Genomic DNA, 21,044 nt, shown 5'->3' with positions numbered 1-21,044 from the left:
AGAAAAGCAGAAGAAAGAGGAGAATAAACGCTAAAGACAATGTAGCAAATTATGAACAACTGGTGACCAAATGATGTAATATTGGTGTTTATTGTACTATTTTTGTGGCTTTTCTCTAAGCTTGAAATTATTTAAATTTTTTTTTTTAATTAATTTTATTTTTAAAAAGTGTTGGAACCAGAATTTAAACTCGGGAAGTCTGGTTTTCAGAATCTGTACTTTCAGCTACTAGATATTAATGTCTCTCTCTTTTTTTTTTTCTTGGTTTGAGGGTTATTTTTTAGTTCTTTAGTTCTCAACTAAGAACAGTGATGGTAGGGGTAGAAAATGAGAGCTAGACTTGTGTCCTAGGCTTGTCTTCTTCTAAGACTGCAAGTGTTTACGTAAAATGAGTAGCTGAAAGAACAAAGAAAAGGAAGGGACAGGAAAAAATGAGTTTCTCAGATTTAAAAATTTTCTTCTCCATTTCTGAAAGGCCAATAGCCCACATCCAAGAAGTAGTACTCTAATCCCCCTCAAATTAGTAAAAATTAACATTCCTGAGCTTAAACAAAATCCTATGATGTATCAAACTTTTTTTTTTTGAGACTGAGTCTCGCTCTGTCGCCCAGGTTGGAGTAGAGTGGCGTGATCTCAGGTCACTGCAAGCTCCGCCTCCCGGGTTCATGCCATTCTCCTGCCTCAGCCTCCCACGATTTTCAAAGTTGAAGTGAAAACATTTTAAACTATGAAAACATTAGAGTGTTATAAAATGAAAAACAAAGATTTATTTTAATTACCTGAATAATTTTATCACCTGGCTGCAGTAATTTTGATGCTGGTCCTTCAGGCTGTACCCTTGTTACAAATATACCCTTTAATAACAAAAAAAAATTGTTTATTTAACTAAAAACAGTATGTATAAATAACAGAGTACCAAGGAGCAACTTCTCCTCCACACCATGCAAATATTTCAATCACGGTACAAGTTTTCTCCCTGACTTCTCTGAGTAATACTGTAACAAACTAGCTATTTTTACCTCTAGTAATTCTGACTTCAGTGATTTCTCTTGAGAGTAATAAAATTGCTTTTATAGATGTGTGAAAAAGCAATAAGAAAATTAAAGATCACTTGATAATATCACAAACATTCATAGTTTTTGGTTAAATTGTTTTAACTTGAACTGATCAAATTACAAAACAAAAAGGTAAGCAATAGAGTGGGGAATCAAGGTGATGTCTACCTAGATTTACATAAACATCTACTAGATTTTCACTTACATATAAGTATTGAATCAGCAAATAAAACTTTATAGGTGTTTCAAGAATATACAAAGAAAACTTACATCATCATCAGGTCTGAATGGGTTTCCTCTACCCCCGACACCACCTGATATGCTAAATCCAAGTTCTGGATCCTTTTCAACCCTCACTCGAATCTGAGTTAATATGAAAATAAAGGAAACTTACTATTTCAGAAAAAGTTATAATGCCACAACATCTATATTTAAATACTGATGGGTTAAGTCCAAGCAAACATAAACATAAGAATTCATCAAAAATAAACATTTGGTCAGATGAAGTGAAATACAACATAGAATATTATGTTAATGAGTTAGTGAGTTAAAGGCAGAGCTGAGATTATATAAAGCATAGCTCCTAATTTTATTGCTTGTCTTATAAGGATAGGAATCAATTAAAATTGACCCTGTTTTACTTTTTAGACATCATAGATTTTAATGCCATAGTATATAAACACAAAACATGTATATTATTATCAGTTTCCACTTGTGGGACATCTAAATTACACAGTATCTCTGTTTAGTGGCTTGTTTCGTAAGATATCTAAATGATCCACTGGTGGTTTTGTGATACTAACTCTTCATTTACTGAATCTGTTTAAAGGCTTCAAAAGAGGTAGGATTTTAAAATATGACCCATTGATAGTTTTTATAACCAAGCTATAGAAAAAGATGCAAGAATTAAAACTTGTGTTATAAAACACTCCCTTTCACCAGAGACACAACCAAAATGAATAAAGCATTTGTTCTCTACCTTTCTAATATTATTGATCATTTTATTAATAACTATCAAGACATAAGAAATGTGTAGCTTGCTGACTTTTTAAGTAATTTTTAAGATTAAATACTCAAAAGTAGTTTGAAGTCTGTAGTCAAATTTCAAAATCTAAGGAGTTAAGATTTTAAGTGTCACAGAACAATTTCAGCTTAATGGTCTCCTATTTATATTCTTAAGGAATGTCTGACTACTGGAGTATCAACCAGTTGTGGAAAAGCAACTGTACCAGAATAAATAAATCATGCCCCAAATACTAAATCCTATGTTGTATGATCACAAAGTCAAATAAAAATCACCAAGTTTAATACCTTATAAACATAACATAAAAATAAAACTTTAAATGGTAACAACTATGTTAACATTCTATATGGATTTACTGCTAATAATTAAGTAACCTATAAAAATACATAAAAAGCTTAGTCCCATATTTCAAATAGTCTTGATTATTCTTACCTCTTGTTTTGCCAGTTCATGGCCTTGTCTAGGAGAACAATGGGGCTGTGTATATGGAGGCTGGTGGGCCACTTTCAGCATCAAGTAATCAATTAGTTGTTCTCTAGAGGGATGCCTTGCCACAGATGCCTGAGGGGGGTGATGTATTTGACTATAATTTGCCTGAGGCCTGAGAGGCTGGCCCATCTGTCCATTACTCAAAGGCATCTAAGAAAAACATGAAGTATCTTAAAATGACCAATAATAATGTCTTATTTCAAATATTTGGATTTCTTCTTGGAGCATTACAAAAGCACTAGAGTTTCACATTCCAATTAAGTCAAACAATACCATGCCACTTACTATTTTTCTATTAATTTTAAACCTTAAAAGAAATAAGCTATTAATGTCTTAATTCTAAAGTTTCCCAAGTGCTTGTTACATTCACTTTTTTAAGCTTTCAAATGGAAGTACATCATATCTATATTTTAAATTACTTGCTTTTTTGGGAGCTATATTTGTATTTTCTTAGATGTATCTATATTATAGTAACCAAATGTTAAAATGGCACATAGTATACCAAAATTTTAAAATTTAAGCGTCTACGAGATGCGTATCTTTTCCCATACTAAATCAAACACACATACACAAAAGGTACATTTGCTGATGTTTTTCTTCAGAAAAAAACTAATTTTGTGGTAAAATTCTTTCCAAATTTAAATATATTTTTCTACTTTTATTCCTTCTTTCCCAGAAGTAACAAGTCAATTCAGCTATCTATGTAGAAAACTGATTTATTCCTTGTGTGTATGTTAGCAACTTTTACAATCTCTTAATATTAATTTCAGACTGTTAGCCACAAAAATTAAATGTTGACATTCTACCCTATTCATAAAGCAAAAAGCAAAAAAAAAAACAAAAACAAAAAAATAGAAATTATTAGTTTGTTGTTGTTAGAGAACTATCTTTGTTTTAATGTCTCTCATTTTTAGAGAATAAACCTGACTTAAAATCACCTTTGTAGAAATGTGGCTAATAGCTTATTCTGTTAGCATGAGTAATCTATCTTAAAAGTAAGAGGCGGGGTGCAGTAGCTCATTCCTATAATCCCAGCACTTTGGGAGGCCTACACAGGAGGACTGCTTCAGGCCAGGAGTTCAAGATCAGCCTGGGAAAACAGCAAGACCCTATCTCTTAAAAAAAAAAAAAAAATTGGCTGGGCATGGTGGTGCACACCTGTAGTCCCAGCTTCTTGGGAGGCTCAAGTAGGAGGATCATTTGAGCCCAGTAGTTTAAGGCTGCAGTGAGCTATGATTATGCCCCTGCACCCCAGCCTGGGTGACAGAGCAAGACTCCATCTCTATACACAAAAAAAAGAGGTTACAGTCATATTACAAATATTTGCATATAAAAAGATTTTTGTGTAGAAAAATATGGTTAAGCTATTAACTTATAATTTCCTTGTTGGTTAGTAACAGAAAGAAAATCTCATCGACAAGAAAATTACGGGAAAACTCTGAGGGAAATAGTTGAGGTCCAGTTCCCTAAATTATCCCAAAGTAGAAAAGTTTGGAGAAAGATATGGCAACAGTTTCAAAACTACATGCTTTTCTTGGTGAACCTTGCTGAAAGATATAAAGTAGTTTAGCTTTGGTAAAGATTTGTACTTTTTAAAAAAGGCATTCTATTTCACTGTTAAACTGCATTGTACTTGAGAACTCAGTTAAATTCTGAAGTCTGGGAACACACATGGGTATTCTGTGACAGGACACAAGGATGTTACTGACAAATCTTATACTGGTTGGAGAGAAGGAAAATGAAGTGCTATATTAGCCCAACATTTTTAGGGAAAAAAACTTGATCACTATAGATTTAATGCAACTGATTTGCCCATGAGTAATTAACTGGTTCTGCTGTTGCTTTATTACTCACATACGATTCTGCAGATAGCCCATGATTTTCTATACGTTTATACCATTTATTCCTACATGTAAATTCAGTATCTTTCTCCTGGGTAAAATCCAGGTGATAATTACTATTGACCTTAAGACTCCCTGACACCAGATATTTGGTCTTGCCTACATCAGTGTTAAACATACACATGGAATGTATTAAGCTACAATTAGCAGATGGCTCAGGAAATTAAAAAGTATTAAAACAAACTCAGTAACCCTAAACCACAAAATATATGTAATGAGAAAAAACTGGGTGACAAAGCTCAGTTAAAAGAAAAGAGGGTTAGAAACTTATGAACTTATATATTAGATGAACTTAAGTATTAGATGACTGGGTAGCTACTACTCTGAAGGGCAACATAAAAGTTTTATGTCATAAATAACTATGCTTCATAATTATATCTGGTCATACTAGAGGGATGGAATCAGTTAAGAAAATAAGGAAAAATAGCTGAGGGAGGATAGTAAAAAATTATCTGTCTGGCACTGGCCATACGTAGATAATTGCAACAAAAGTACTAAAAACTCAACCATCATCTATTCTATCATATACAAAAATCTTTCAAGATGATTTCTAATTACATTTGAGGTAATTACATTTGACTTTGGTAATAGTAAAAGATCCTAGAATGAAGAATTTAACACAAGTTCATCTTCAATTCTCCAAATAGTTTTACTATCAGGAATACCAAAAAGGCCCTGATTCAAATGATAAAACAAATAGGTGTTACTATATAAGAGAAATCTAAATGCAAAAATAAAACAATTTCTCCAGGGTGGAAAATTCATGGAATGAATTGAGAAATAGTAGACAGGGTCAAATTCTATTTTGTATTTCTGATTATTTTAAAAATCCTTACTAATAAAGGGGGGAAAGCCCTCAAAAAAGTATTTTCATCTAAAGCAAATATAATATCTAGTCCAAAAGCTGCAAAATATAGAAAGCTCACAGATACTACATTTTGTTTTCCCAAGCACCCATCAAGCTGTCTGGAGGAACATCTTTGTGACTAAGTGTGGCTGATGAGTAGCTCTGCTGTCCTGAAATCAATATACCATCTTGACAAGAATCTCCTGAACTGGATGTTTGGGTATGCTTCAAATGAGAAGGAAATAAAAAGTAAACAAATAATGTTCTTTAAGATGTGAAACCAAGCGGATGACACTTGAGAGACGATTAGGAAAAAGTATTGCCAAATAGTGCAAAGATGAAGACCCAAATCAAACACTGCCATCATTATTGCCATCAATTAGTATCTTTCACGTCTTCCAAAGGTACATAGCAAGATGTTTTTGTATGTATGAAAAGCTTATATGAAAATATAATCTATTTATGTACAATACACACATGTAGAAGATGAATTCTACATGTTATTTTCCTTTTAGTTTTACTTACAGCAATACCTAGCTTTTAAGACCTTTGAACAAATATAATTATTAATCAAAGTTCAGAGTCTCAAATTTTAAGACCAACTAAAACACACTCATGTTGAGCACTATAAAAAGATTTTTGGTAAAAATAAATAAATAACGGCTGTTCTTCTAATAGAACAGTCCCCATGGGATTTTTTTTTCCCCTAAATTTTAATAAGCAGAACCAATACACTTATAGTCTTATAAAACTTACTTTATTGGGATAAGACTGGGGTGTGAAATGAATATAAAATTTGCTGTAGCTTAATTCTGCCACACTGAGTTCAACAGTTTCAAAAGTACTGATTTGGAGAAATGCTATTAAACCCAATTAACTGGTTAATATTATTCCTGTATTATAGTTTACCAAGCCGATAGCTTTAGGGGAAAAATAGACTCAATCTCATTATCCCTGAATATATATATACACACGCGTATCTCTCTCTATATATACATATATATATATACACACACACATCTCTCTCTCTCTCTCTTTTTGGAGATAGAGTCTCACTTTGCCACCCAGGCTGTACTGTAGTAGTGTGATCATGGCTCACTACAGGGGGGTGGGGCAGGGCAGAGACAGGGTCTCCCTACATTGCCCTGGCTGGTGTCAAATTCCTGGGCTCAAGTGATCCTCTAGCCTCAGTATCCCAAAGTGCTGGGATTACAGGTGTGAGCCACTGCACAGAGCCCCTGAATATTTCTTATTATAAATATGCCAGGAAGCAAGACACATATGTTTTTCACTTCAATTTTAGTTCTAAGCACATCCCTATATATGTTTTAGAAAACAAAACAGATAGCGATAAATAGCACTATTGTTACGTTCAAAACAGCTTATGGCTAGCAACATAGAAATGCAGACTACATCATCATATTGAAAAATTAATCTAAAATCTACTTTGTTATGACATACTACAGCACACATGTAAAGGATTTCGAATTTAATCTTAGAAATTATATCTGCAACAGATCTATCATGTGCAGTTAGTTCAAACCATGGCTTAGAATTTTTAGACATGATCTAATTTTGTGTATTTACGCAATGAATACTTTATTTTCCTTCTCCCTTTCTGAGATGTGCTTTTAGAATACATAATAATGAATTTAGCTCTCAGCTTGAAATTTTAACTGAGGTGTGAATGTATAACTATGTTTACCTTTTAAAAGAACAAGGATACCATGAATGTAAAAGTCAATGGATTCAAAGGCTCCAAATTGAAAAAAAAACAAGCACAAAATGTTACTATAAAAGAATCTGGAAAATACAATTGCTCCAGGTGACTATAAATGGCAAAGATTACCCCTGAGTTAATAAAAGCCACCGATCTTTACCCCCATGGACTCTTGGAATGAGAAACTGATAGCTATCACTCTTCTCTCTTATCTTTTAAATTGAGAGGTTCCTGGCTGGGCACAGTGGATCATGGCTGTAATCCCAGCACTTTGTGAGGCCGAGGCAGGCAGCTCATCTGAGGTAAGGAGTTCAAGACCCCTGGCCAACATAGTGAAACCCCGTCTCTGATAAAAATGCAAAAATTAGCCAGGTGTGGTGGCGGGCACCTGTCATCCCAGCTACTTGGAAGGATGAGGCAGGAGACTCGCTTGAACTCAGGAGGCGGAGGTTGCAGTGAGCTGAGATCACGCCATTGCACTTCAGCCTGGGCGACAAGAACAAAACTCCGCCTCAAAATAAATAAATAAATATGTAGGTAAGTAAGTAAACAAACTTGGGAGGTTTCAACATGACTACTGCCACTCAACAGCATAGGAATCACATGGTGGCAGGTGACAGAGGACAGTGTTTAAGTCTAGGTCAGGTACAGCCAGAGCCAAGAGAATCCAGGAGATTGCTCCTAATCTGTAACACCAGAGGAGAGTCAGGTATATATTAAAATAGGGGATACCATCGCTCAGGTAGAAGTAAAGGACCCAGAAGTAAGCAAATACTTCACATGGAAACAATGGGGAGGGGATAAAATAGGGTTATTAGAGAGAAAACAGTCTTTTCAGGATTGAAGGAGAGGGGCAGAAGGAAATATTTTAGAGGCCAAGCTACTACTTCAAGTTGTTATGCGAAAAAAAATCTTAAAACAGGGCCACCCAGAGTTCTTCCTTCTCTTTCTCTGTGTTTTTATCCCCCACACTTAATTTTGGTTAAAATGATAAACCTTTCTTCTTCACTACTAAGGAAATGTTTAGTAAAATGTGAGTAAGGAAGGATTTGTATTTTGTCTTTTCACTGATACTTATCACAATTTCTCCAGTCTCACAGCTAATCATGCTCAGTGAATTATGATTAACTTTAGTTCAGGGTAGTGCTTTCTCTCAGTCAATTCTCAATCACTGGAGTTAAAATTATTCTTCCCTGTAACAGGTCTATGGATTACATATAGCATAGCCTTAAAATCTTTAGTTAGGAACAGAAAAGTTTAATATTAAGAGAAAAAAATACTATAAAGAATAGTTTTTAAAAACTCTCAGTTATTCCTATTGTACACTGCTTTTTGCTTTTGCTGACTACATCATTAGTTTATGACCAAAGAAACTCAAGAGATAATGACTGTATCAGCTTTGAAGAGAGGTTTAGAACTAAGCCATGGAAGAACTCAGAGGAAATCAAGGCTTCTAGCCCAGAGTAAACATTTTTTTCCTGGAAACATTAAAACACTTAAAATTTGGGGTTTTCTCTTCTACAAGCTAAAAGTATTGGTCTAGTGTAGGTACTCACTCGAAAAATGTGCCCACCAGAACCTCTTCCATCTGCAACACTCAAGGCAAGACTGCCTTGGCTGCTACGCAAATCCCTAGAGCTGCCATAGTGAAAACTGCTTACAGCAGTAAAATTGGAATTAAAGGACCTTGACAGCATGCTCTGAATAAAGAGGGGATAGATTTAACAGAGATTAGTGTAGCATGCAAAATCCACGAGACATGTTATATATGCAGACTTATTTTCAAGTAACCCCAAAACCAGAGAAGTATCATGCAACACTAATTTTCAGAGTCACTGAAAGAAATTGGAACCATTTACCATGTATTTACATGACAACATATACATATACACAAATTACATGTAAATACAACCATTCGCATGTTTAAGCAAAGGAAGTACAGACATATAACTGCTTTTAGAATGCTATTTCCTTTACTCCTAACACATCTTTTATGTCAGAAAATAGGAACTGACGCCATATGCAGATGTATGTGTATCTAAAGTCATACACAGAACAGAAATTAATTTATCTATATAAAGATAAATTTTACCAACACCCAATAATTCTAAGTCAAATGAATTTTTAGAGATCTACTTCATTTTATGCAAATTCTAATGTATTAAATAAACAGTGTTTAAATATACATAACACAAAATATATTTGCAAAAAATACCATTTCAATTTTTTTTTTTTTTTTTAAGAGGTAGACTCCCAGTCTGGAGTACCATAGCATGCTCCTGGCTCATGGCAGCCTCAAACTCCTGGGCTCAAATGATATTGCCTCCTGAGCAGACAGAACTACAGGTTCTCAACACCACACCTGACTAGTTGTTATTATTATTTTTTTTGTAGAGACAAGGTCTCACAACATTTGACCAGGGTGGTCTCAAACTCCTTCCTTCAAACAATCCTTTTGCCTCAGCCTCCTAAACTGCTGGGATTACAGGTGTGAGCCACTGTGCCCAACCACATTTCAATTTCTAAATGTTTAGATGTTTAGAAAAATATCTTGCATTACAGAACAGTTTTAACATACACAAACTCATGATATACCCTTTTTATTTTTTACAGAGACAAGAGTCTTGCTATGTTACCCAGGCTGGCTTCAAATTCCTGGGCTCAAGCCATCCTCCTGCCTCAGGCTCCTGAGTAGCTGGGACCACAGGTGTGCACCACCGTGCCTGGCTAATTTTTTTTTATTTTTAATGGAGACAGGGTCTCACCATATTGCCCAGGCTGGCAAATATAACTTTTAAAATGCTCCTGCTGCTGTAAAATTACAACAAGAAGAAAACGAGAAAATGTGTGGCAAATTTTCCCCATTCAAATAAACTCGTATTAAAGATCACTGTATTTTAGGAGTTAGTGGTGGCCTTTGCTGCCTAAATTTAAAGAGCCATTGATGGAATCCTCTCACAAACTGAGTTCATACGAATACCTAATTGCTAATCCCAGAATTGCCTGAAGATGTACCCTCAATAAACACACTGCCTGATTCCCACTGTTCCACTTGTTTATGAACTGCTGTTCTTTCATGTGAGTACCTTTAGTCATGTCCCTGATGAGGGCTTAACAGTCTAACTGGGGAAACCACATTTTGAGCATGGCTTATTATTAATACAGAAATATCATAACAAGCATTTCTGTATTACTCTTAGCAAATATATTCCTTCTCAAAATTTGAAGTTGACATCTGATGCCAAGAAACAATACAAGATTCCAGAAAGAAAAGGATCCATAAAATTACCATGTACACTTCCAGTTATTCTGTGAATTCTAACATAAAAGCTAAACTTATAGCCCAGACCTGCATCTTCCCAAACCATTTCACCAAGGATAAGATTTAGCAGAAGCAATTCGGAGGTTTCATAAACATTTGACTGGAATAAAAAAATAAATCATTCATACATACATAAATAATAGACACACACACATTGGCTGTGCAGAGAGCTTTAATGTGTTATTGACTCAAGTGGCCTGATTAACCCTTTACACAGATCTTGCAGCAAAGCCTTCTCTGTCATCTCTAAACACATGAGCTTACTGTAAATATTTTACTGACGAATAAAGCTGAAGCTCAAAACAGGTCTGGTTTTAAATTCAGGTTTGTGCAGACATCCACATAAAACCGCTTCCTGTCACAACACATTGTGCAGTGCTCAATTAAATGCTAGGCATAATGTCCCAGGCAATGTTGTTCATTACATACTGATAGTTGTATAATAACAAGTGAACTTAACACTTACCATGCTGTGTTAATCATATTATGGTTTGGAATGCTTAATATCTGAGTTCTCATAAGGAATGTTAGTAAATGCTGATAGTAACCATTCACCTTTGAAATATAAAGTTCTTATTCCTTTTCAAATTTTGCTTATTAGTTTAATTAAGTAAATTTTGAAATTTTTAAGGTGACATCTACTACTTTACATCTTTGGATTCGAGGTAGGTTTTTTTGTTTGTTTTGTTTTTGTTTTTGTTTTTGGCAGTGGGAGGTAAGAGGGGTGACTATTAAAAGGTTTAAAAACTAATTAAGTTTCAATAGATTATCTGTTATTACTAACTCTCAGCTGAGTAAAGTAGCAAATTTTAATTTGGGAACTGACCTCATGAGGTAGGCCAGACATTGTGAAAGCCACTAGGGAAACATTTTTACATGTCTACTTTGCCATTAGAATTAAGATGGTGGGTGTAGGGGAGTGAATGGAGATCCTCCATCATCTTCTACCACTTTGAATCAATGCTTTGAAGTCTGGAGTCTAAATCCTGCTGCTATTAAAGTAGTTAATTAGTAATATATTTATGTAGCACTTTCAATCTGCTTCTAATGCCCATACATTCTGATTACACCATCTAATGAATAAGAGCATGAATGTAGCATAAAGTAGTTTCTATAAATAAAACAGGGACAATTTTCAAAATTATAAGATTTTAGAATGTTTTGAACATATGAAAAGAAAGCATCCCCACACTGAGACTTGCAGAGTATTGAGTAATTTGCCAGTGAAAATTAACTCTTTATTTCTGCAAGTCTCACAACTACTTTGTGATTTCAGTACTTTAGGTTATATAATGTTAGATGTGGTTCTTTCGAGTTGTCTGAGAGTGGTTTAACGTGATTCTACCACCATTCTCCTAAAAATAATTTTATTCAGTAAAATAATCCTAAAGTACTATATCTGCTCAGGAAGTAACAGTGGCTTCACCTTATTTATTGTGTCAACTTGAAATGTTTCTGACCAGCTTTTAAAGTTGTTCCCCCTCCTTCACATAACATATATATCATCCTGGGAAAATTAATTAATCTGCACCTAAATTTCCTTACTGAAAAATGGGATAATGAATAAATGGATGCCGGTTCACATACAAAGCAAAACACACACACACACACACAGAGAGGTCAAAATTAATCTGAAAATCTCTGAAATCACTCAGAATGTACAGTTTTATTTATAGACCCTATATAGTTAAGTTGAAAACCACTTACCTAGGTTAAAGGAAGAACAAAGGTAAAATCTAGGTACAAACGTTTGGTTATTCAAATTCAGTATCTTCAAAACCAACTAAGTTTTTTTTTGCCAAACTTTTATATTATACCACAATGCTTTAAAAAAAAAAAAAAAACTGATTTGGCAGGGCATGGTGGCTCACATCTGTAATCCCAGCACTTCGAGAGGCTGAAGTGAGAGGACTGCTTATCTGAGAGGCTGAAGCAAGAGGATTGCTTGAGGTCTGGAGTTTGAGACCAGCCTGGGCAACACAGCGAGACCCTGTCTCTATTTTTTAAAATTAATTAATTAATTAATTAAGGTTGATAACCAAATATCCCAAATCAGAAACCCTGGCTACCTCTTCAATCTTTTTTCTCAATTCCTAAAACTAAGTAATTTTGACCCAAGTGTTTTTCAGAGTCATCACCACGAGAGCCAAAATCCCAGATCAACTATCTCTCATTTGGCTGTTTAATTATTGAAACTGTTTCCTAAGCTACTTCTTATCAATTCATCCTGAACACTTTTGCCTAAGATGTCCTAAAGTACTCTATCTACTCAGGAAATAACAGTGGCTCTCTCTTGTTTATTGTGTCAACTTGAAATTCTTCTGATGGGCTTTTAAAGTTGTTTCTCTCCACTACGTAACACATACCATCCTGGGAAAATTACCTAACTATTCTGTGCCTAAATTTCCTTATGGTAAAATGAGATAATAAAAATATCACAAAAGACTCATGTGAAAATTGAGAAACATTTGTACAGCAAGGTAACTGTACAGTGATAGTAGTTTCTGGCACTTTGTAAGTACTAAATAAACTTTATATATTATGACTTTCTAATATCCATACTTTATATCAAATGTTCTCAAAATAAATCCTTAATTCAACCAGGTTGAACTCCTTGTCTCTCTCTGCTTTCAGAATTCCTTCTTCATATATAATTTTTACCTTAATCTATTAAACTTAATCCTATTTATCAAAATTGTAAGTTTTTCAAAAAGCACTGTTTCTTGAATAATCCCATCTTCTGCGATTACTCTTGCATTTATCATTACCATTTTATCTTTCAAAATGAAAACATTTTAGAAATGTATCAAAAAGTCCCCAAATCTCACTGACAGATAATTACTAGCAGTACATTAACACATTTCATCTTTTGAACCAGTTATTTCCTAAACAATGAAATAATCTTCTGAACTATATTGTCTGAAGAAGAGATGACTAATAATGAAATCATGAAGGAAATACCAAATTTCTATTGAAATTTCTATTTTTGTTAGTTTTATGTATGTATGTACGTATGTAAGTGTGTGAATGAATACAAATGTCTCTATTGACATTTTATTGGTATTGTTTCTGACAGGTAAGTATATATAACAGAAATATTATTCAAGATCATCATCCTTGATAAATAGGTATTTAAAACAAATTTTTGCAAGCTAAACATACAGAGACTATCTTCACTTTCTAAAAAGGCCTTAATCTTTGATATAATAAATCTGTTTATATTTTAAAATTACGAACTACATTTAAATTTTTAAGAAAAATAATTTTACCATCATAAAATAACCTATTGCACAATATTTTGTTGTTTTAAAAAATAACTTTAATCAGCTGATAATTTCTTTATATTTAAAAGATGGTGATGATGAAGATAATAGCAATAAACACTTATTTAGCACTTAGTTATATATGCCAGGTACCATTCTAAGTGCTTTGCATGTATTCACCCATTTAATTTTTAAGCAATCCTAGTAGTTCCTTTTATTGCACCTAATATACACATCAACCAAGGTAAGGAAAGTCAAAGTGACTTGTCCAAGTAGCTAACTGAGCAGCAGAGCTAGGATTCTGAACTATTAAGACTAAAATGTCTCTCTAAATGCTTTAAAAAATTTTTTTAAAGTAATTCTTTAAAAATTTAAATTCTTTTAAAAATGTGGTTTATCAAACATGAATCCATTTAAGATAAAACTTTCACATATGTTAGATAAAAACAGTCTCACGTGTGAATACTTTTAAAGAACTGAAACAGGCAAACACAGCATACATTTAAGAAAGACATGGAGTAAGGCATGGTGGCTCATGCCTGTAATCCCAGCACTTTGGGAGGCCAAGGCGAGCGGATCAACTGAGGTCAGGAGTTCGAGACCAGCCTGACCAACATGGAGAAACCCTGTCTCTACTAAAAATACAAAATTAGCTGGGCGTGGTGGCACATGCCTGTAATCCCAGCTACTAGGGAGGCTGAGGCAGGAGATTCACTTGAACCTGGAAGGTGGAGGTTGCGGTGAGCCGAGATGGTGCCACTGCACTCCAGCCTGGGCAACAAGAGCAAAACTCTGTCAAGGAAAGGAAGGGAAAGGGAAAGGGAAAGGGAAAGGGAAAGGGAGACATGGAGAATAAAATACCCTAAAAGAAATGCAGTAGAGCTATGGTAATGGCAGGATATGTACTTTGGTATTTGCTAGAAATGCTTCCCAACTGACGAGCTAGAAGATACTACAGTGTAGTCAACCAGTGGTCCGAAAGGCAGGAGTCTGGGCAAGCATATGATGAGAGAAGCACCCCATGTAACTTCAAAGTATGATATCATTGAAAATGGGAGTCATCAGCTGCAGATTTGTGTTCACAGTTTGCCCTGTTTCTTTTCTTACAAGGCTTCTCTTTAGTTTCAATCAACTAATTCACACCTCTAAATAACTAGTGGAAACAACTAGGAAACTAGTGTCATATACTCTTCAAGAACCTGTACCGTGAATTTCAAAATATGTAAATATTTTAGGCAATTAAAAAAAAGCAGAGTGGCACACTGAACAATGAGATAGTTACTACTTGCTTCTTATGTACTAAAATCCAGGTATATCTCTGTCAGACAGGAGTAGGAGAACAGCCATATAAGATGTAAACTACACAGAACAGAAAAACCAAACTCATCTCATCTTCCAAATCTCCCAATCCTCCTCTGTGTCCAGTAATAGCTAAAGACATTGCCAACAACCAGTTATTCAAGGCACAATCTCAAGCTTTATCCCTTTTCCTTTCTGATTGATTATAGGAATATTCAATCGAAGTAAACTTGTTAAAAGTCTATTTCAGAACTCTCTCTTGAACTCGTTTGTCTTAACTGCACTGATAACACTTCACATTTCATTTCTTATCTAGATTACTAAATGGCATCACAACTCAATCTCTTTGACTACAGCCTCTTCCCCTAAAATCTAGTTTCACAACGTCACCAGAAATTTATTTATAAAACACACCTATGTTACTCTTCTGCTTAAGACATTTCCAAGTGCCTTAGAAAAAGCACAAAAGTTCAAATAGCCTCAACAGTGTGTACAGGGTTACTAGATGAAATAAAATGGATAGATGAGAATGAAGTAGCCTAATGCTTGTGGATGTTTACCTATTTAAAGTTTATATAAAGTTGAGGACTGCACTAAAAAGAACAATTATAGGCTGAGATTTCATGTAAACTGATAAGAGGTACTAATCATATATTTTAGGCATTTCTGAAAATTTTACTTAAGGAATTTTAAAAAATGGCTAATTGAAGTTGTATGTTCACCTGTTTTTAAGAACACATTTATATTTAATAAAGAAAGAAAGATAATGCTTGCGTAAAATCTAGTGAGTAAACATAAAGTCAAATCTTAAAGAAAGATCATGTCTTGTACACTTGGGCCACATGACTATGGTACTCATATTGGTTTTACAAGGATATATATTTACATTTTTAACTCCTTTCAAAAGACGAACATCTACACATAAAATTATAAATTGAACATGAGCATCAGTTATTTAAGCAACTACTGCTAAGCCACACTAGAGCCACAGAAACACTTAACTGAGTTTAAGTAGGTCAGAAATGCAGAAATTCAGAAAAGTTAAGAATAAACGCCATGCCAGAAGCCATCTGTGTCAGTGACAATGTTAGTTCATATACTGTGGACTGGGGAAAAAATATTAGATGAAATATTTACATATGCAATACATTTTTGTTATTCTGTTAACTATATAGTAAACTTTTTTATATTTAGATAATCAACAATTATTAATAGCAAAGTTCAGAAAATGCTAAAGAGAGATACATGTATTATTTTTAGTATATGTGCACAATCTCAAAGAGACAGACACATAAACATATAAAATTAATATTTTTGTTAGAAATAGTGGGGAGTAAAGGAGAGGATAGAAACACACATTATCATCCCAATTGTCCTGGCTGAGTTTAAATTTGGAACTCTATTCCCAGTACCAGAGAAAAACACCTAGAATATAAAGAGATAATCAGTAATTCAGAGACTCTTGTTTCATCTTGTTTAGAAAACAAAGAGTGCCAATTAAGGAAAATAATTAAGTTCATAAAGAAAAGAATGAAAAACTCACGTTCAATTACCTTTTCTAACTTTTTGGCTTCAATATGTCGAAGTACTTGTTCTCTCCAGTCATGAGGAACTTTACTTTTTCCTGGAGGATCTAATAAAGAATGCTCAGAACCAACCCTTGCATTTGGTCTTTTTGAAGGACTAGTCCGTGAATAATTGAAATCACTAACTGACATAGTTCTCTCTGGTATTTCATTAACAGAGGGTCGAGCACTCTGAGGTCTTGATGCATTTGGACCATCTATGCTGTATGTTCGTGCAGAAAGAGGTCTCTGTGATCCTGGCATCATTTGAGGAGTTCTTCCCACTGAGTGGAACTCTCTGTATGATAAATAATCTCCTTCAGGAATCTGGGCCCGCCTGGTAGAACCTGGATCACCAAGATTTACAGAGGCTGTGGAGGACACACTACTTTGTCGCTGAATTGTACTTCGAGTTACTGCAGGAATAAGTCGGTCGTTTGGTGAGATGGCCCACATTTCCCCATGTCTCGCTGGGCCAAGTCTCTGATGTAAATGGTATGCAGTATTAGCTCGAACATTGTTATGATTAGAGAAATTCAGATTGGCAGAATGTTTAGCATAACTTTGATTTTCTGTGCTCTCTGATCTAGGAAGGCGCTGAGGAGGAAAACTGGCATGATCTATTTGGGGATTTTGTTTGGAGTGCCACAAGGTGTCTTTGACTGCAGCATTGCTACTGTATTGGATATTATACTGTGGAGGACCATATATTTGAGGTGTAGATTGTGGGCCACTTGTGGGACCTCTTATTATATTTGGTTCTTCGGGATTATGATTTGAATCGAACTTGAAAATTGCCTTTGTTCCTGATATTAAATCAGAAGATGAAGAAGAACCAGTAAATACCTGCAATGGTTGATCATACAACAGTGTGGCAGACTTGCTCCTGACTATATTTTTTCCATCGACAGTAGATGTGATTTTAACGGTTGTACTTGGTTGCTGAGGTCCATTACCACTAAGAATATCATAGATTTTTAGCCCTCCAATCTCCATATTAGTTATGCTATGAGATTTCACAACAGATCCAACTGGACCACTTTTCTGAGGGGAGAGATCTTCAGTGCTTTTGGAAATACCTAAGTCAACAGAACAATCACTGTCATGTGGTTCAGTCCTATTAGGAGACTGTGAAGTTTCCTCAGAATGTCCATTTACCTTATTTACAGATTCCAAATTAGGATACTTGTTTCCATTTTCCAAGTGCTCAGTTTCCTCTTTAGAATTAATGCTTAAAAAGCTTGTTCCAAGCATGATATCCTGTGGTTTTGATCTTTCCATCTCTGGTTGAAACGTATCATTAGTTATAAGCTTATTAAGATTCATATTGATGTGATCTAATTTGTGAGTGTCATCAGCTGTGGCTGTTGAGTCAACACTTTTCTCAATTAGAACTAATCGCTCTTCGATATTCAAATCATATTCAGGTAAGTTAAAATCTTTTTTATCATGAGCTTTGAACTTTTCCTCTGTTGAATTGTTTAAAATATCTCCATTTTGTAAAAGGCTGTTAAAATTTTCATCTTCTTGCCTAAAATAAAGATAATTTTATGAAAAACATAATAAAGCCAAACTTTCTTAGTAACAGGGAACATTAATAAATAAATTGCGTAGGTAGACAAGTTAAAAAACTTAATAAATTAAGTCAAAGACAAAAGGCATTTATTATCAAGTATGTAATTTAAAAATATTATCTTAAAAGAGCTTTATATTCAGTTGCAGACAAGTAATACAATTAAGTTATAGATAAAACCAAGATTAATTTTCATCAATATGCTCAATCTAATTTGTCACAAAATTCAAAGGGCTGAACTATGAATAAAATTAGAATTTTTAATCTGCTGCATCTTTTCATGAATATGCTAAAAAAACAAAATGCTTGAAAGAGGGCAAATATATGGAAAGAAAACTAGTAACATGAATAGTGGAGTAAAGCGCACAGGACATTTTTACAGTTAATTTTGAAGCCTTACATTATTAACCAAATTAACCACAGTTAACGAAGTACACAGCTGTTATTACATTCAAATATACAGGTAAGAAAACTGTACAAAGCCAAGAACTGAATAATTATCCAAAGTATTATATCAAATATGTAAAAGGCATAAAAAGATACATGAAGTCTAATCACTCTTCTAAGTAGCTAGCTGTATTTGGCAAATACTTTTAAAAGTGTCACTCCAAAATTATAGAAAATATTTTATTTTTACCTGGTGGTATAAAGTATTTGTGTCCTCTTGAATACATATTCAAGTTTCCACAAAAATTCCCTAATACTGGGTCTTCCCATTACAAAAAAGAAAACTTTCATTACTAGAAACACAGCACAAAAAGGTGTTGCTGTATTCCTTGCTTAGGCTTTATTCATTATATTAAAAGCAGGATTTAGAAAATATACCACTTTCCCAACAATAAAAAAAATTTTATTATTCAACAAATTAATACGATAATATCTAGGAGGTTATAAAAATTAGTATTTTAAACAGCAGCTCATAGCCTCAAATTCAAAGAATAGAAATAAATGATTGATTGTAATTACACAATACCTTAACTCATTTTCAGGCATAAAATTCACATCCCTTTTCCAACAATACACGTTAATATACAAATTTTACTTAAATACGCCTGAAATTTAAGAACAACTCTAAATGACTGTTAAAAATATCCATACATTAAGCTTTTGGTTTAGTAGTAACCCCAAGTAACCCCATTTTTTTTTTTTTTTTTGAGACAGGGTCTCAATTCTGTCACCCATGCTGGAGTGCAGTAGCCTGATCATGACTTGCTGCAGCCTAAACCTCCCAGGCTACAGAACCTCCCACCTTGGCCTCCTGAGTAGCTGGGACTACAGGCATGTGCCAACATACCTGGCTAATTTTTTTGTAGAGACATGGTTTCACCATGTTGCCCAAGCTGGTCTTGAACTCCTGGACTCAAGCAATCTATAGTCTTAGTCTCAAAAATTGCTGGGATTACAGGTATTCTACCACATCCAGCCAACCCCAATCTCTCTTTTTTTTTTTGAGACACGGTCTAGCTCTGTCACCCAAGCTGGAGTGTGGTGGTGTGATCGCAGCTCACTGCAACTTCCGCCTCCTAGGCTCAAGTGATCCTCCCAACTCAGCCTCCCAGGTACCTGGGACTACAGGCACATGCCACCACACATGGCCAACTTTTGTACTTTTTTTGGTAGAGATGGGGTTTCACCATGTTGCCCAGGCTGGTCTTGAACTCCTGGACTCAAGCTATCCACCTGCTTCAGCCTCCCGAAGTGTACAGGTTTAAGCCACCACATCCAGCCCATCTTTCTAACAAACAGAGTTTAGCTGATAGAATAACACTATGGTAGAATGGCAGGGCCTTACTCTGATAACCAAATTTATTTTTTTCTTTTCAAACCCACTGCCAACATTATAGACAACCAATTTCTCAAGAGCCTAAATAATAAAATGTGTTTTAGACTTCAGCTAAATTCCAGGCTATACAAATTAACATTTATCTCTCTCAGTGAGTGTCTCCTACAAAATTAAGCCTAAGCCAAATATACACCACCAGTCAAGAGTATTTGAATGAATCCTTTAATGGCAGCCCCCAAAATGATTCTGCATTTCTAACTATAAAAATACTCCTTTCAATTTATATTACCTCAAATATGTTTATGTTGCCATATCTAAAAATATATAAATATTCAACTTTTTAACCAGGATATTGAGAATCTAGTCTATTCTTCCCCATTTGAAAATCTAATTTAAGATGGAAATGTATAAAAACTAAATAGAAAATCAGCAATACAAATGGGGAAAGAAAACATATTGCTGGAACCACTTCTATAGTATTTATTAAACCCTATATGTTTATATATTCGTTATCTGCCTTACTACTTCTATTTATTGTATAAATGAAAAACTGTAAAAGATGTTCACACACCTGATTTTGGAATTAGTATCAATATGAGTTTGTTTCACTGGAGAGCAGAGTGAGGTGTCCTGACTACTATCAGTATTAAGAGAAACTGAATCAGACATCCGAGATGGAGAAGAACAATTGCTGTTATTCTGATTGCTATTGTGTGTAACTTCATCTGATAAAGAATCTGTTTCCTTTGTATCATCTGAAACAAAACAAATTTAATATCAATGATAAATTCCCCAAGAATTGTGTGAAATGTTTTTCAGTGATGACAAATGGCAATTATACCGTCCTGGTTCTTAAGAAAATCGGAAGCACCCCAAAAATTCAGTCCTAATACAAAGACTAAATTTTTAGATGGTGATATAATTTTTTAAAAAGTAACCAATGTTGGGGTTACTAAGAATTTGATTTAGTTACTGACAAGGTGATATTATTATGTACTGCTTTCTAAGGTCAGTTAATTTCAGTGAATATGCTTTTCACCCATTTACAAATTGGAAAAACTGATGATGAAAATATAATTTACAACCTTTTTGAACTTATCTGGGCAAGAAATTATTTCATACATATATGGAATTTTTTCCCCGTCCACTCTAATAAAAATAAGCAATTCAGTCAATCTACAAACATATAATTACCAAACAAAT

General features: G+C 34.3%; 1 protein-coding gene across 16 annotated transcripts in view; it reads right to left on the bottom strand.

Moving 5' to 3' along the window:
• ERBIN (erbb2 interacting protein) overlaps window positions 1–21,044 on the bottom strand; it is a 151,077-nt gene that overhangs the window by 2,755 nt on the left and 127,278 nt on the right. For 7 of the 16 annotated variants that reach the window (XM_073993543.1, XM_065546336.2, XM_005557037.5 and 4 more), the window contains 6 exons: window positions 20,413–20,596; window positions 16,474–18,016; window positions 8,593–8,736; window positions 2,512–2,718; window positions 1,326–1,418; window positions 780–854 (listed from right to left, as the gene is read on the bottom strand). In XM_073993543.1, the coding sequence (XP_073849644.1) occupies window positions 780–854; window positions 1,326–1,418; window positions 2,512–2,718; window positions 8,593–8,736; window positions 16,474–18,016; window positions 20,413–20,596 (2,246 nt within the window). Of the gene's footprint in view, window positions 1–779; window positions 855–1,325; window positions 1,419–2,511; window positions 2,719–8,592; window positions 8,737–15,818; window positions 16,027–16,473; window positions 18,017–20,412; window positions 20,597–21,044 lie in introns of those variants that run through there. The other 9 variants (XM_005557040.5, XM_005557041.5, XM_073993545.1 and 6 more) reach the window with 3 other exon arrangements.

Source organism: Macaca fascicularis, chromosome 6 (assembly GCF_037993035.2).
Source record: "Macaca fascicularis isolate 582-1 chromosome 6, T2T-MFA8v1.1".
NCBI classification, from domain to species: domain Eukaryota; kingdom Metazoa; phylum Chordata; class Mammalia; order Primates; family Cercopithecidae; genus Macaca; species Macaca fascicularis.
Note: the sequence above shows the minus strand (reverse complement) of the source record. Positions and strands in the feature narration are given on the sequence as shown.